The 12,500-nt window shown below is 40.4% G+C and overlaps 3 protein-coding genes across 15 annotated transcripts in view; 1 reads left to right on the top strand and 2 right to left on the bottom strand.

The window, feature by feature from the left end:
• The window catches only part of LOC123503178, a 20,330-nt gene extending 15,234 nt beyond the window's left edge, over positions 1 to 5,096 (bottom strand). For 2 of the 5 annotated variants that reach the window (XM_045252720.1, XM_045252718.1), the window contains exons 1-2: positions 4,944 to 5,096; positions 3,674 to 3,812 (exon numbers count right to left, since the gene is read on the bottom strand). In XM_045252720.1, the coding sequence (XP_045108655.1) occupies positions 3,674 to 3,755 (82 nt within the window). In that variant the 5' untranslated portion in view covers positions 3,756 to 3,812; positions 4,944 to 5,096. Of the gene's footprint in view, positions 1 to 3,673; positions 3,813 to 4,618; positions 4,921 to 4,943 lie in introns of those variants that run through there. The other 3 variants (XM_045252719.1, XM_045252722.1, XM_045252723.1) reach the window with 3 other exon arrangements.
• Positions 5,097 to 8,585: 3,489 nt separating this feature from the next.
• Positions 8,586 to 11,982, top strand: LOC123502937 (LDLR chaperone boca-like). The gene is made up of 4 exons (XM_045252229.1): positions 8,586 to 8,616; positions 8,836 to 9,112; positions 10,523 to 10,667; positions 11,348 to 11,982. The coding sequence occupies exons 1-4, from the start codon at positions 8,586 to 8,588 to the stop codon at positions 11,429 to 11,431; spliced, it is 537 nt and encodes a 178-aa protein (XP_045108164.1). The 3' UTR covers positions 11,432 to 11,982.
• The window catches only part of LOC123503174 (myogenesis-regulating glycosidase-like), a 19,163-nt gene continuing 18,566 nt past the window's right edge, over positions 11,904 to 12,500 (bottom strand). For all 9 annotated transcript variants that reach the window (XM_045252700.1, XM_045252698.1, XM_045252703.1 and 6 more), the window contains one exon: positions 11,904 to 12,292. In XM_045252700.1, coding sequence (XP_045108635.1) covers positions 12,099 to 12,292 — 194 coding nt within the window. In that variant the 3' untranslated portion in view covers positions 11,904 to 12,098. The remainder of the gene's footprint in view (positions 12,293 to 12,500) is intronic.

Raw genomic sequence — 12,500 nt, 5'->3', positions numbered from 1 at the left:
GTACATTTTCTTTCTCTTTACCTTACTCTGGCTCGCGAAGGAATGAAATGTTCCAAATAGGGTCGCTCATGAAAACGTTTGAGAACCACTGGGTTAGAGCGCTGGCTTCACAAGCCAGAGGACCGGGGTTCGATTCCCCGGCCGGGTGGAGATATTTGGGTGTGTCTCCTTTCACGTGTAGCCCCTGTTCACCTAGCAGTGAGTAGGTACGGGATGTAAATCGAGAAGTTGTGACCTTGTTGTCCCGGTGTGTGGTGTGTGCTTGGTCTCAGGCCTATCCGAAGATCGGAAATAATGAGCTCTGAGCTCGTTCCATAGGGTAACGTCTGGCTGTCTCGTCAGAGACTGCAGCAGATCAAACAGTGAATCACACACACACACACACACCGCGTAGCGTATTGGTTAGCACGCTCAACTCACAATCGAGAGGGTCGGGTTCGAGTCCCGGTAAGCGGCGAGGCAAATGGGCAAGCCTCTTAATGTGTGGCCCCTGTTCACCTAGCAGTAAATAGGTACGTTATGTAACTCGAGAGGTTGTGGCCTCGCTTTCCCGATGTGTGTTGTGTGTTGATGTGGTCTCAGTCCTACCCGAAGATCGGTCTATAAACTCTGAGCTCGCTCCGTAATGGGGAAGACTGGCTGGGTGATCAGAAGGCGACCGAGATGAATTACACACACACACACACACACACACACACACAAACACTTGCAACAGTTTGAGTGAGGAAGTGGTGTCAGCAACGAGTGTGCATAGTTTTAAAGAAAAATTGGATAAGTGTAGATATGGAGACGGGGCCACACGAGCATAAAGCCCAGGCCCTATAAAACTACAATATAGGTAAATACAACTAGGTAAATACACACACACGCATGAACGCACCATGAACAGGACTCAGTAAATTCTATAATCAAGACAAAAGGAAACACAGATGTGCAAGAACATTCTCCAAACAGAACAGTATATCTAGTGGAATGCATTATCAAAGGAAGTGGCGTGTGTATGTGTGTGTGTGTGTGCGCGTGTGTGTGTGTGTGTAATTCACCTCGATCGTCTGCTGGTCACCCAGCCAGTCTTCCTCATTACGGAGCGAGCTCAGAGCTCATAGACCGATCTTCGGGTAGGACTGAGACCACATCAACACACAACACACACCGGGAAAGCGAGGCCACAACCTCTCGAGTTACATCCCGTACCTATTTACTGCTAGGTGAATAGCGGCCACACATTAAGGGCTTGCCCATTTGCTTCGCCGCTCACCGGGACTCGAACCCGGCCCTCTCGATTGTGAGTCGAGCGTGCTAACCACTACAATACGCGGTGTGTGTAATTCACCTCACCTCGCCTGCTGGTCACCCAGCCAGTCTTCCCCATTACGGAGCGAGCTCAGAGCTCATAGACCGACTTTCGGGTAGGACTGAGACCACAACACACTCCACACACCGGGAAAGCGAGGCCACAACCCCTCGAGTTACATCCCGTACCTATTTACCGGTAGGTGAACAGGGGCCACACATTAAGAGGCTTGCCCATTTGCCTCGCCGCGCCGGGCCTCGAACCCGGGCCTCTCGATTATGAGTCGAGCGTGTTAACCACTACACTACGCGGTGTGCGTGTTTCACTTCACTGTTTGATCTGCTGCAGTCTCTGACGAGACTACGGAACGAGCTCAGAGCTCATTATTTCCGATCTTCGGATAGGCCTGAGACCAGGCACACACCACACACCGGGACAACAAGGTCACAACTCCTCGATTTACATTCCGTACCTACTCACTGCTAGGTGAATAGGGGCTACACGTGAAAGGAGACACACCCAAATATCTCCACCCGGCCGGGGAATCGAACCCCGGTCCTCTGGCTTGTGAAGCCATCGCTCTAACCACTGAGCTACCGGGCGTGTGTGTGTGTGTGTGTGTGTGTGTGTTCTAATAATATATATAAATTCAAAGAAAAAAGATAAGTTGGAGAGAGAGAGAGAGAGAGAGAGAGAGAGAGAGAGAGAGAGAGAGAGAGAGAGAGAGAGAGAGAGAGAGAGAGAGAGAGAATATTACGAACTTGACTCAAATAAAAATAAAAATAGGTAAACACACACACACACACACACACACACACACACACACACACACACACACACACACACACACACACACACACACACACACAGTTCAAGAATACAAACAGCAAGACTTAAAAATAAACTATGTCAAATGAATAAATAAATAGATAAACATGTGAGCAAACAGGTAAACAAATACATAAATAAGTAGACAAATAGCTTCACAAATAAAGTATACAAGACACCTCCATTAATTGATAAATAAATGAATGAAGAAATGAAGGAAGGAATAAATGAATGAATGAATGAAGGAAGGAAGTGAATTATGAAAACCTACAAGGGGCCATTCGTAAACGTAACAGCGTCTTATCCAAACTAAGTGATCCTGAACAGACTTTCGTGGAGGTTACTGTAGTTTCAAGGATGTTTTCATATTCGAAGTAGTCTAACAGGCTCTTCTGAAAGTTAATAGGTTTTCAAGGGTGTTTTCGTATGATAGTTAAGCAGGCTCTACCTATAAATGGTGGTTTCAAGGGTGTTTTATGAATCTAGTAATGAATTAACATTTGTTTATAATAGTGTAGTTACTGATAATTTGAGAGATTTTTGTTGATATTACTAGGATTATCATGGGCGTTTTCATGATTCTAATGATAGGTTAATAAATTATCGTAGAAATTAAGGTTTTACTTTTCTTTATTTTTCTAATATTTTTTCGGGTTTCCAGTGATGCTTTGACGATAAATTTGCATAAAAATAAAAAAAATAAAAACATCTTTGAGAACCCGGCTAATTATCTCTGTGGCTTTTGGAAAGTTATGACAAGGAAACAGTGTTTAAGAATACAGGGCTATTCATAACTCCTCGTACATCCAGGTAAGTACTCTAACAACACACAAATTTTTGTCTTTATAGGACGAAACGGAGGTGAAAAAAATGGGATCTTTCTGGAACTCATAGGTACGCTTGAATATACTTCTTATGAAACATTTGTCGGTTTCGCTGTGGAGTAAATAATGTCCTGTAACACTCAAAAATACAATTATAGGTACAAATTGCAGGTATGGGTGTATATGGCGCTGATGTGACTTATGTGTGATGTGTGGTTTTGTAATATCCAGCATCACTAAGATATGATTCACGCCACAGCGATGCCGACACACGGTTTATAAGGAATGTTGGAGCATGCGTCTGGTAGCCAGCGAGGGCCTGCGTTTTGCTCTTTCACTACGAGTATTTTCAAAGACCATGAATATTTGTTGGGTTCTCAAGAGTGTTTCTTCTCCTTAAAATGTAAAAATCACGTTAATCTGTCACTAGAACCATAAAAACATCCTTAAAAAAACAGTATTACTTCAATTGGACCCTTTAAAAAATAGTGGAAGGTGCAGAATAGTGTTTTAGAAAGAAAAATAGGCTATAGTTGTAATCATTAGAACAGAAACCTAGCGATGTAACGTTATACCCGCTCTCTCTCTCTCTCTCTCTCTCTCTCTCTCTCTCTCTCTCTCTCTCTCTCTCTCTCTTCCTTTTTCTTTATTTCTTCTATTCTGGTACCCTAATTCATGCATTTTCTTTAATTGTCAAATTGCTAAGCACATGGCATAATATACTCACCAGCAGTGCCGTGGCGCACCTCTTGACGGAACACAACGGCCCGCCAGCGACCAGGGTTACGATAGGGAGAGGGGAGAGGCATTCCCGTGCGACTCCCCACCAGACACTCTCCTCCTGCCCCAGTCTCCGACCAAAAACCCTGTTGAGTACACAATACTAACCACCAATCCTTTCTGACTCCTGCCGGGCATTACAGTGTTTCTTGTTAATTTCCCTTATTGTTTAAGTGATACGAAAATTAGATAAGTTTGTAAATCAATAGGAGAGAAAATTATGTCCTACCTCTAATACTCCCGCCCTCCTGCCAGGCTATACTAGTGCTAAGTTGTTAAATTAACCTGCTTGTTTGATTAATCGATAAATAGAGTTTCTAAATTAATAGGGCGATAAAAGTGGGATTTCTGATTAAAGTGATAAATGCCAATCTTCATGGTTACTCAAGTGTTTGGTAAATAAAGTACGTTTCTAATTTAAAGGGATCCTATTCCTTGGGGAGAGCAAGGGTCAGATGTGAGAGACACACATTCTCTCTTTCGCTCTCTCTCTCTCTCTCTCTCTCTCTCTCTCTCTCTCTCTCTCTCTCTCTCTGCTTCAGTTGTGTTTTTTTTTTTTTCATTATATCTTCGTTGTCTGCTGTTGAAACAATTATTTTAATGGAATTAATGATATTACTTTGCCTCCAACTCCCCTTCTCTCCCTCCTGCCGCAGCGATACAAGTACTTTTAGTGTTAGTCTACTCGCTGGTTCTAGTGTCGGTAAATCAAGTGTTTTGAAGTTAACAGTTAACATCTAAATTAATATATTCAAAGAAAATTGATAAATATAAATGAACAGGTACAGTACATGAATAAATAAATCATTTGGTCCTTTTGACAAACTGCACAACACAGGAACACCCAGAATTAATAACTATTCTTTGAATGTAGTGCTAATTCAATAACTACCTTGATACACTGCTAAGTTCTTTCTCGCTCACTACGTTCCTTCATCAACAGCATCCTTAAGATTTTCACTGCACAGTTACTTTATATCACTCAGACTGGTTCACGTAGGCAAACCAGATGCATTCACCATACCATCGCCATCACCACCACCACCACCATTCCTCTTGTTTAATTGCGTGTTTCGCCACAGAAAACCACACAACAACCACTGTTAATCACTGCTTGGTTGCCTCACCACAACCACTACTATACCATACTGTCTGATCAACCACAACACACCACACCACTACACCCACCACCCAACTGCTTGCACCACCACACTCACCACTACTACACCCTTGTCACAACCACCACACTATTGCCTGCTTCAGCACATCACCAATGCCACCACCACATAATACTGTCAGCCCCTCCACCACCATCACCATCGCCACTTGGCACTGGCTGGCTAACAAACACAGGTGCCAACTCCCATCTGGTGTTACTAAACCTGCGTAAAAGTTGACTAACACTATGACCAGAGAAGCAGAGGCATCTTTTTAGTTTCGTTGTTTTGTTGTATTAGATAAGTGGATGGAAAAAGAGACCAAACATTACGAAGAGAAGTGGATATTATAATATTAATTATTTATTTATTTATTTATTACTATTATTATTATTTTTTTTTTTAGCGTTACATTCTTCCTGATCTTAATATTTAGTAGAGAAAGTGAAGCAAAGCATTGTGAAGGAATGTAGACACAAAATTTTGGGGGAGCAGTTTAGTTCATTACACCAGATTACACTTGTGAGAGAGAGAGAGAGAGAGAGAGAGAGAGAGAGAGAGAGAGAGAGAGAGAGAGAGAGAGAGAGAGAGAGAGAGAGAGAGAGAGAAACAGACGAAACATAATGAACATGAAAGGGGATGCATTTTTTTTTTTTTTTCAGTTTTATATCAACTCGCATTTAGTAATTCCGGTATTGTTTATTGAGGCCGAGAATTATAATGGGAAATTCAAACAGCAACGGGTCTTTTCTATTAAACCTAATTTATTTAACAACCCAGTCGTACACTAATAATTTAGTGTGCACTATGTGGCAAGGGTTACGATGAATCAGTTACCATGCAGTACTCGCACAAGGCTTGCAGTGAAAACGCCATGTGATCTACTGAGAAAACTCTACCTAGAACTCATTGAACTGATAGGCTACATTTATCCCCTGTAATGTGAAATCAAATATAAGCAAATTACAGAAGCAAGTCACATTTCTAAAAATTTCCATACCCATTTCTTTTTCTTGTCTTTCCTTGAAATAATGATCAAGTGTCAAGTAAAATGCATTGGTTATTACAACAACCTCTACATTCATCAAAGGCATGACGACAGCTGAAGGTAACAGTGTGTGGAAACAACTCTCAAACTGTTTCTAAGAAGTTTGCAATCATTTTCCAAACAGTGGAGACATTTTCCAAGCAATGTTTCCTGGTGTGGTCAAGCCTGAGAATGAAGAAATGTTACTTCATTAATTATTCTCATCACTAGCTGACAGCCCAAGAGGCGGTACTAGTAGTACTAGCTTGTTTGGTAGTACTAGCGTGTGTGTGTGTGTGTGAGAGGTATGCCACAATCGAGTGGCGTGGGCCTTAACTGCCTTTGTGGCGGCCACTACTAAGCGTTTCAGAGAGTTTGAGGGCACGTTTTTCTAGAATAACTTTGTAAGGAACACGCATATCATTATGAAATTTTGCCACAGTGTATTTGACACCCTCCCCTAATATTCCAATGTGTCATGAATCGTAAACAGTATATAATAATGGCACTTCTCCCTATAAAAATAGGAGAAAGTCACTTATCCCTCACGAAGAAACGGACAAGTGGTGAGAAATGGTGACGTAGAGAGAGAGAGAGGGAGAGAGAGAAAGAGAGAGTGAGAAGAGGTAGGGGAATACATAGACGGGGAGGGGAAGGGAGGGAGGGAGGAAGGAGCGAAATATGGGGAGGGGATGGAAGAGAGGAGGGTAGGAGCAGGGGAGGGACTATGTGGGTGGAGCTTGTTACTACGTCACAGATAGTACTACGTCACCATTTCTCACCACTTGTCCGTTTCTTCGTGAGGGATAAGTGACTTTCTCCTGTTTTTATAGGGAGAAGTGCCATTATTATATACTGTTGACGATTCTTGACACATTGGGATATTCGGGAGGGTGTCAAGTACACTGTGGCAAAATTTCATAATGATATGCGTGTTCCTTACAAAGTTATTCTAGAAAAACGTGCCCTCAAACTCTCTGAAACGCTTAGTAGGACTTTCTTTTTGCCCTTGGCTGGCCCTCTTCCCTACGTGAAAAAAAAAACCCTACAATGTGCTGGGCACCTTGGGTCTTGAGTTTCAGTCGAGTGTCATAAAGGTGTTTTCAATGTAGGGTTTAAGTTGATAAAGTACTGTTTATACACAGCCTGTATCTGTTGCATTTGCATTGGGTACATAAATCGGTAAACCTACAGAGTTTCACCACCTTGCCCTTTCTGGACGAAACTATTTTTTTTCTGGTAGATTTCGGCTTGCTTTTAATTAAAATACCACTTGTTTTGGGCGCAAATCAACCATTTTTTTTTACAGCCCCGAAACATATGTTTTGCATAAAAAAAAACTGGTAAATTAATTAAAAACAAGCCGAAATCTACCAGAAAAAATTTGTTTCGTCCAGAAAAGAACCTAACCTAACCTAGTCAAACAAAACCTAATCTAACCTAACCTAACATAACTAAACCTAATCTAACCTAACCTAACATAACTAAACCTAATCTAACCTAACCTAACCCAACCTAATCTAACCTAACCTAACCTAACCCAACCTAATCAAACCTGACCTAACTTAACCTAACCTAACCTAACCTAATTAAACCTAATCTAACCTAACCTAACTAAACCTAATCTAAACTAACCTCGGGGGCCGTCATGATTGGTGGAAATAATTATGCTTTTTTTTTTTTCATTGGCCGCCGCTTCAGTTTCAAAGAACAGAACCAATCAGCGTAAACAGGTAAGTGAGCGCATGACACCATCAGTGTGCGGCAGGGTTTGATGCGGGAGGCTATTGTCACGGCTGATCACCAAAACACGCTTAAATTTTAAAAAATCTGTGTCGCCATTCAGAAAGGTTGCACCTAGTATATATGGGGTTCAAATTACTCGTAATCAGGAGCTCTATCTCTTGAGGTGGGTAAAAAACACATAGCTGATTGTGGTGAAACTGTGCAGTAATACCCATAAATCCATCCTTCTTAGTGTACCAAACATGTAACTGACACTTTTTACAATGGACTGGCATACCTGCACACTTAAGCTACCATGGTGTTACACAAGGAATTTCTACTACTCGGCAGACTAGTCAGAGTAAAGAGTACTCTGCCATGTAACCGTTACCTTTAGAGTAAGGGAAAGGAGTGGCTTCAGCTTATTGGAATGGGGTTCAGTGGGCCGTTGCAGTGTTAAGGTGAGTATTCGGCTCAATTTCTTATGAATTTAGTTACTATGGATGAATTTAGTTTCATACAAATACTGTTGCTCTCCTTAATTAATCTCTTTAATGTACATGACAATTTTCTAGCTCTCTGTATATTTTGAGGAAATGGGTTGGTGAATCAGATGAGGAAGTGGTGTTGGATGGAGGAAAGTAAATGTATGTTATCTAAAACTAACACTTCCCTGAATCTTCGTGATTTGGATTGGCTGGCTCTTGACAGAGGCACGCTACAAGACTAAATTAAACCACACCAAAGTGACTAGCCTCCATGATTCCTTTTGTGGTTAAATACTGTCAATCGGTATTGTGGTCACTCCCCTCAAACTAACTGCCTTGCTGTAGTTTTCCCAATTTTGACTATGAAAGTCACTTAAAAACTTGATAGTACTTTAGTTGGCTGGGATGTCAGTTAGGCATAAGACCATTTCTTGCTTCATTGTGGGTGCTGACAGACGGACAATGGTACAGCATCAGATGCAGACCTTTGAAAGTAATAGGTGAAGCTGTAGGCCCCCATGAACAATTGTCAATATTATTTTCTGATGAATTAATCAAGACTGAGATTCCTTAGAATTTGTCAATTAATGTAAAAATAACATTGTTAATTCTGTGGAGCATTGTAACAAAGAAACTATCGATAGTAAAAATAAAGTTTTTTAATTCTGTGGAGCACTGTAGCTTCAAACTGACCAATGATCATGATTGTTGTGAATTGTCAGCCACACTTCACTTTACAACATTGTCCTGCAGGAGGATGAGGAGCCACTGCCAGAGGATGAGCTACCAGAACACCTGCGGCCACAGCCTCAGTTGCATTTTGACCCGTCTAACATTGGTGATCCTGAGCAGCTCCTCAAGATGAGCAAGAAAGGTCGCACGCTGATGATGTTTGTACAAGTGAAGGATGAACTGAGCCCCAGTGAAGCGGAGGAGGTGACGAAGCTGTGGCAGAGCTCTCTGTATAACAGCCACATTCAGGCTGAGAGGTAGAGTACAGCTTGCACCCTCAATATTCATAACCCTTTTCTTGTAGTAGCTATGCAATAATATAGAACATTAACATCACTGCACAAGGGTTTTATAGGCATCAATAGCAAAATAACAAAATTTAATATATTTTCCCACTGTCTAAGCATGAGAATGCATAGTGACTGCAAATGAAAAGAAATATGTAAATGGTTTGTCATTGAATCTTTCATGCACTGGATGCACATGCTTAAAAAACTTTTTATATAAATTCTTTAAAAATAGTTTCTGGTATAAGTGTTTAAATTTTTGGTGATTCAAAGATAAGAAGTGTAAGTTGCACAAAAGTAATCAATGTGCAGAGATGCCATAAATGCCTGCCAACAGAAGAGCTAGTAGAAAGAGAACTAATTGAACTTATTGGTGTGTGAAAGGGTTAAGGAAAGATAGTCCAAGAAGCGGTGATTATTGGATACTACTACTAAACACACTTTGGGACATCACTCGGTGCACCTAGTAGTGCTTGTCCTTGTTAGTTCTTGCTGAGCATTAACTACATACTAGTCCAGCAAGCAGTGTAGCACATCAAAGTGATTAGTTTTTGCTTGGAGGTGAGTAGAGATTTAAAGCATGGTAGTATTTGTTGATCATATAAATCTCAAAATTTTGGTGAGCTTTTCCTTGTGGCTTTTGCCACAAGATAATTTGTGTTGTGTGGCTGCATCAGAGTAACCCTTTATCCTTGTTCTTGCTATTTCCAGAGAACTTAATGTTAACCATAGAATATGTTGATCCATAGTTCTTGGTTGGCAGGGATCTATTCATTGTATTAGTCAAGCTTAGGAAGTTTACAGACTCTGAATGGTGGGCACTTTAATTTCATTGCAGATCTTGTTTCCAGACACATGAGGGATTGCTGATACATATGATGGATAAGTGACAATTCACCGATAGTGAAATTCATTATGTGTACCCGTGCCACTAAACCGCAAAATAAATAAATTCTTGAATCTTTTTTTCTTAGTATGATAACTTATTATATACTTAAATCTTCATTCTTAATATAGGATGACAAATTATTAAATACTTGTCTTCTTTATTAAGGTGACAGGCCATGCTAACTCAGGTGTGTGCCTGCTGTCTTATTTTTATTATAGACCACACTGGACTTTCTATTGTAAGAGGAGAACTGACCAAGGGTAACAAGGGTACCAGTCCCATAAGAAAGGTTAAAAGGTTACCCAAATTAAAGAATGTTTCTTGAAATCTCCCTTTTGAAAGAGTTCAGGTCACTGGAAGATGGAAATACAGAAAATGTTTCATATATCTCTATGGCCTGTCCTTTTGAGTGTTAGCATTAAAGTTTTATATGCAAGCTAGACTAACTCATAAAATAAATTCAATCAATCAATTGAGCATATTATTCACAGATACATGGTTGATGATAGGAGAGCAATCTTCATGTTCAAGGACGGCTCTCAGGCGTGGGAAGCCAAGGACTTCTTGTTGGAGCAGAAGGACCTGCGCGAGTGTTCAGTGGAAAACAAGGTGTACCACGGATACCACACTCCTGAGGTGAGGATGGGTAGTTGTTGGATAGTCAAGGTTGAACCAGTTTCCACCAGGATGTGGCTATTTTCATGGGTGGACTGAATGTGTCTTATTTCCTGAGTCATGTTCTGGGTTTGATTCACAGCTGGTCTTCATCGAAGGCTTGCTGTTCCCTTTCATGTTAGTTCCTTGGAGTCTTAGAAATTGAGTTGAGGGTGTCTAGCAGTTGTCAAGGTTTCATTATTTGTCTTATCCCTTGAGTGTGCTATTGTGAGTTTTACTCAGCTGCTTGCTGTTCTCTTTACACAAGTCATTTTGTATCTCAGATATGCAAGTTTTTCAGCCTTTGGAAATTTAATAGTGTGTATCACTTAATGTTTCTTCAGGGGTCCTAACACATCTTTTCTTAGTGTCTCAAAAATCAAGTTGTGAAGTGAACTTGAGGGTGTCATAGGAGGAGGTAGGCTCTGGATAGAATTTGTACCAGTTTGTTTGTATTTTGTCAAACTTTTTCTTTGCAAGAAAAAACAATGGCATTTGCATTACAGCAGTACATATGTAAGCTATTTCAAGTGTTTAGTGGCCAACATGATTATGGATATGTAATTTGGCATTTACAAATGGTATTTATTTCTAGTATATTTTCCTAATTTCTTTCCTACCAATATTCTATCTTAACTTTTGTTTTCTGTTTTCATTTCCAGGGCAAGAAGGAAAGGGAGGAAGTCTATGCAAGGAAGCTTGAAGCACAGAGAGCAAACAAGAAGAAGAGGAAAACGGAATTATAATAATGGTCCATAATCTTCAAAAATAATTAAGACTTGCTCTCACTTGCCGCTGGTTCTCTGTGTCACATTCAGTTTGCTCTACTTTGTGTTTCTTAAATTACAGATCATTTGTGTTTTCCTGCAGATTGATGTGCTATACCACATGTTTTCCTGGAGATGGATGTGCTGTGCCACAATCTTGAGATTTTGCTTAAATTTTGTTTGTTGCATTACAAGCGATTTTGTAATTTCTTGCACACTGACAATATAATTTGTTGAATTACAGATGAATGACTTCAGTCTCTCATTATAATCTGGTACAAAGTGCCACAGTTGTTATGTTTGCTTTTTGTTTTGCAAAATACAGATAAGATCTGTAGTTTTTCCAGCTACTGAGTATTACTTAAAGTTCTTCTGTCTTGGTGTTTGTAACAATTTATAACTTTTTATAATAAATCTCATAAAATTGCTATGATAGTAAAAGCATCTGTCATCAGATTTCACCTTGTATTGATTTATCTAGGTACCAATGGATAGATCAAATGCTTACAAAATAAATATTTTGTTAGTGAGATCAAGTTGGTAGATCACCTTTTTTGTATGTAACTATAGATAATTTACTTGATTGGTTCATGGATTGCTGATTGGTCCCAGAGTCACCCATGTTGATCACAGGCCAACAGCAACATCAGGCCATCACCCTGGTGAAGTAGACGAGGGTGTCCAGGGTGATGTTGGTCACAGTGATGGTAGTTGGTCCGTTGGTCACTATCCCTGTGCCTGCCTGCTGCCACTCCCCAGGAGGCAATACTACATCCAGCGTGTGTGCATTGATGTACTTGACAACTGGTGCCACCAACAGGTCATCTCCAAACAGAAACTCTGCAATGGTTACATCAAGAACTCTAATAAAAGTTTTACAAAATAGGGATGAGGACAGCATTGATACTTTAATGAGAGGAGAAACTGGAAAGGGAAGTTTATGAAAAGATTGGTTAAAAACCAAAGAAATAGAAATATCAATCAAACTAATGGACAAATAATGTTGGTACTGTATTTGATACTTTGAGAGCAGAAGGAACTGGAAAAG

Source organism: Portunus trituberculatus, chromosome 13 (genome assembly GCF_017591435.1).
Source record: "Portunus trituberculatus isolate SZX2019 chromosome 13, ASM1759143v1, whole genome shotgun sequence".
Taxonomy (NCBI): domain Eukaryota; kingdom Metazoa; phylum Arthropoda; class Malacostraca; order Decapoda; family Portunidae; genus Portunus; species Portunus trituberculatus.
The sequence above is the reverse complement of the archived record's forward strand: the minus strand, read 5'-3'. Positions and strand labels throughout refer to the sequence as shown.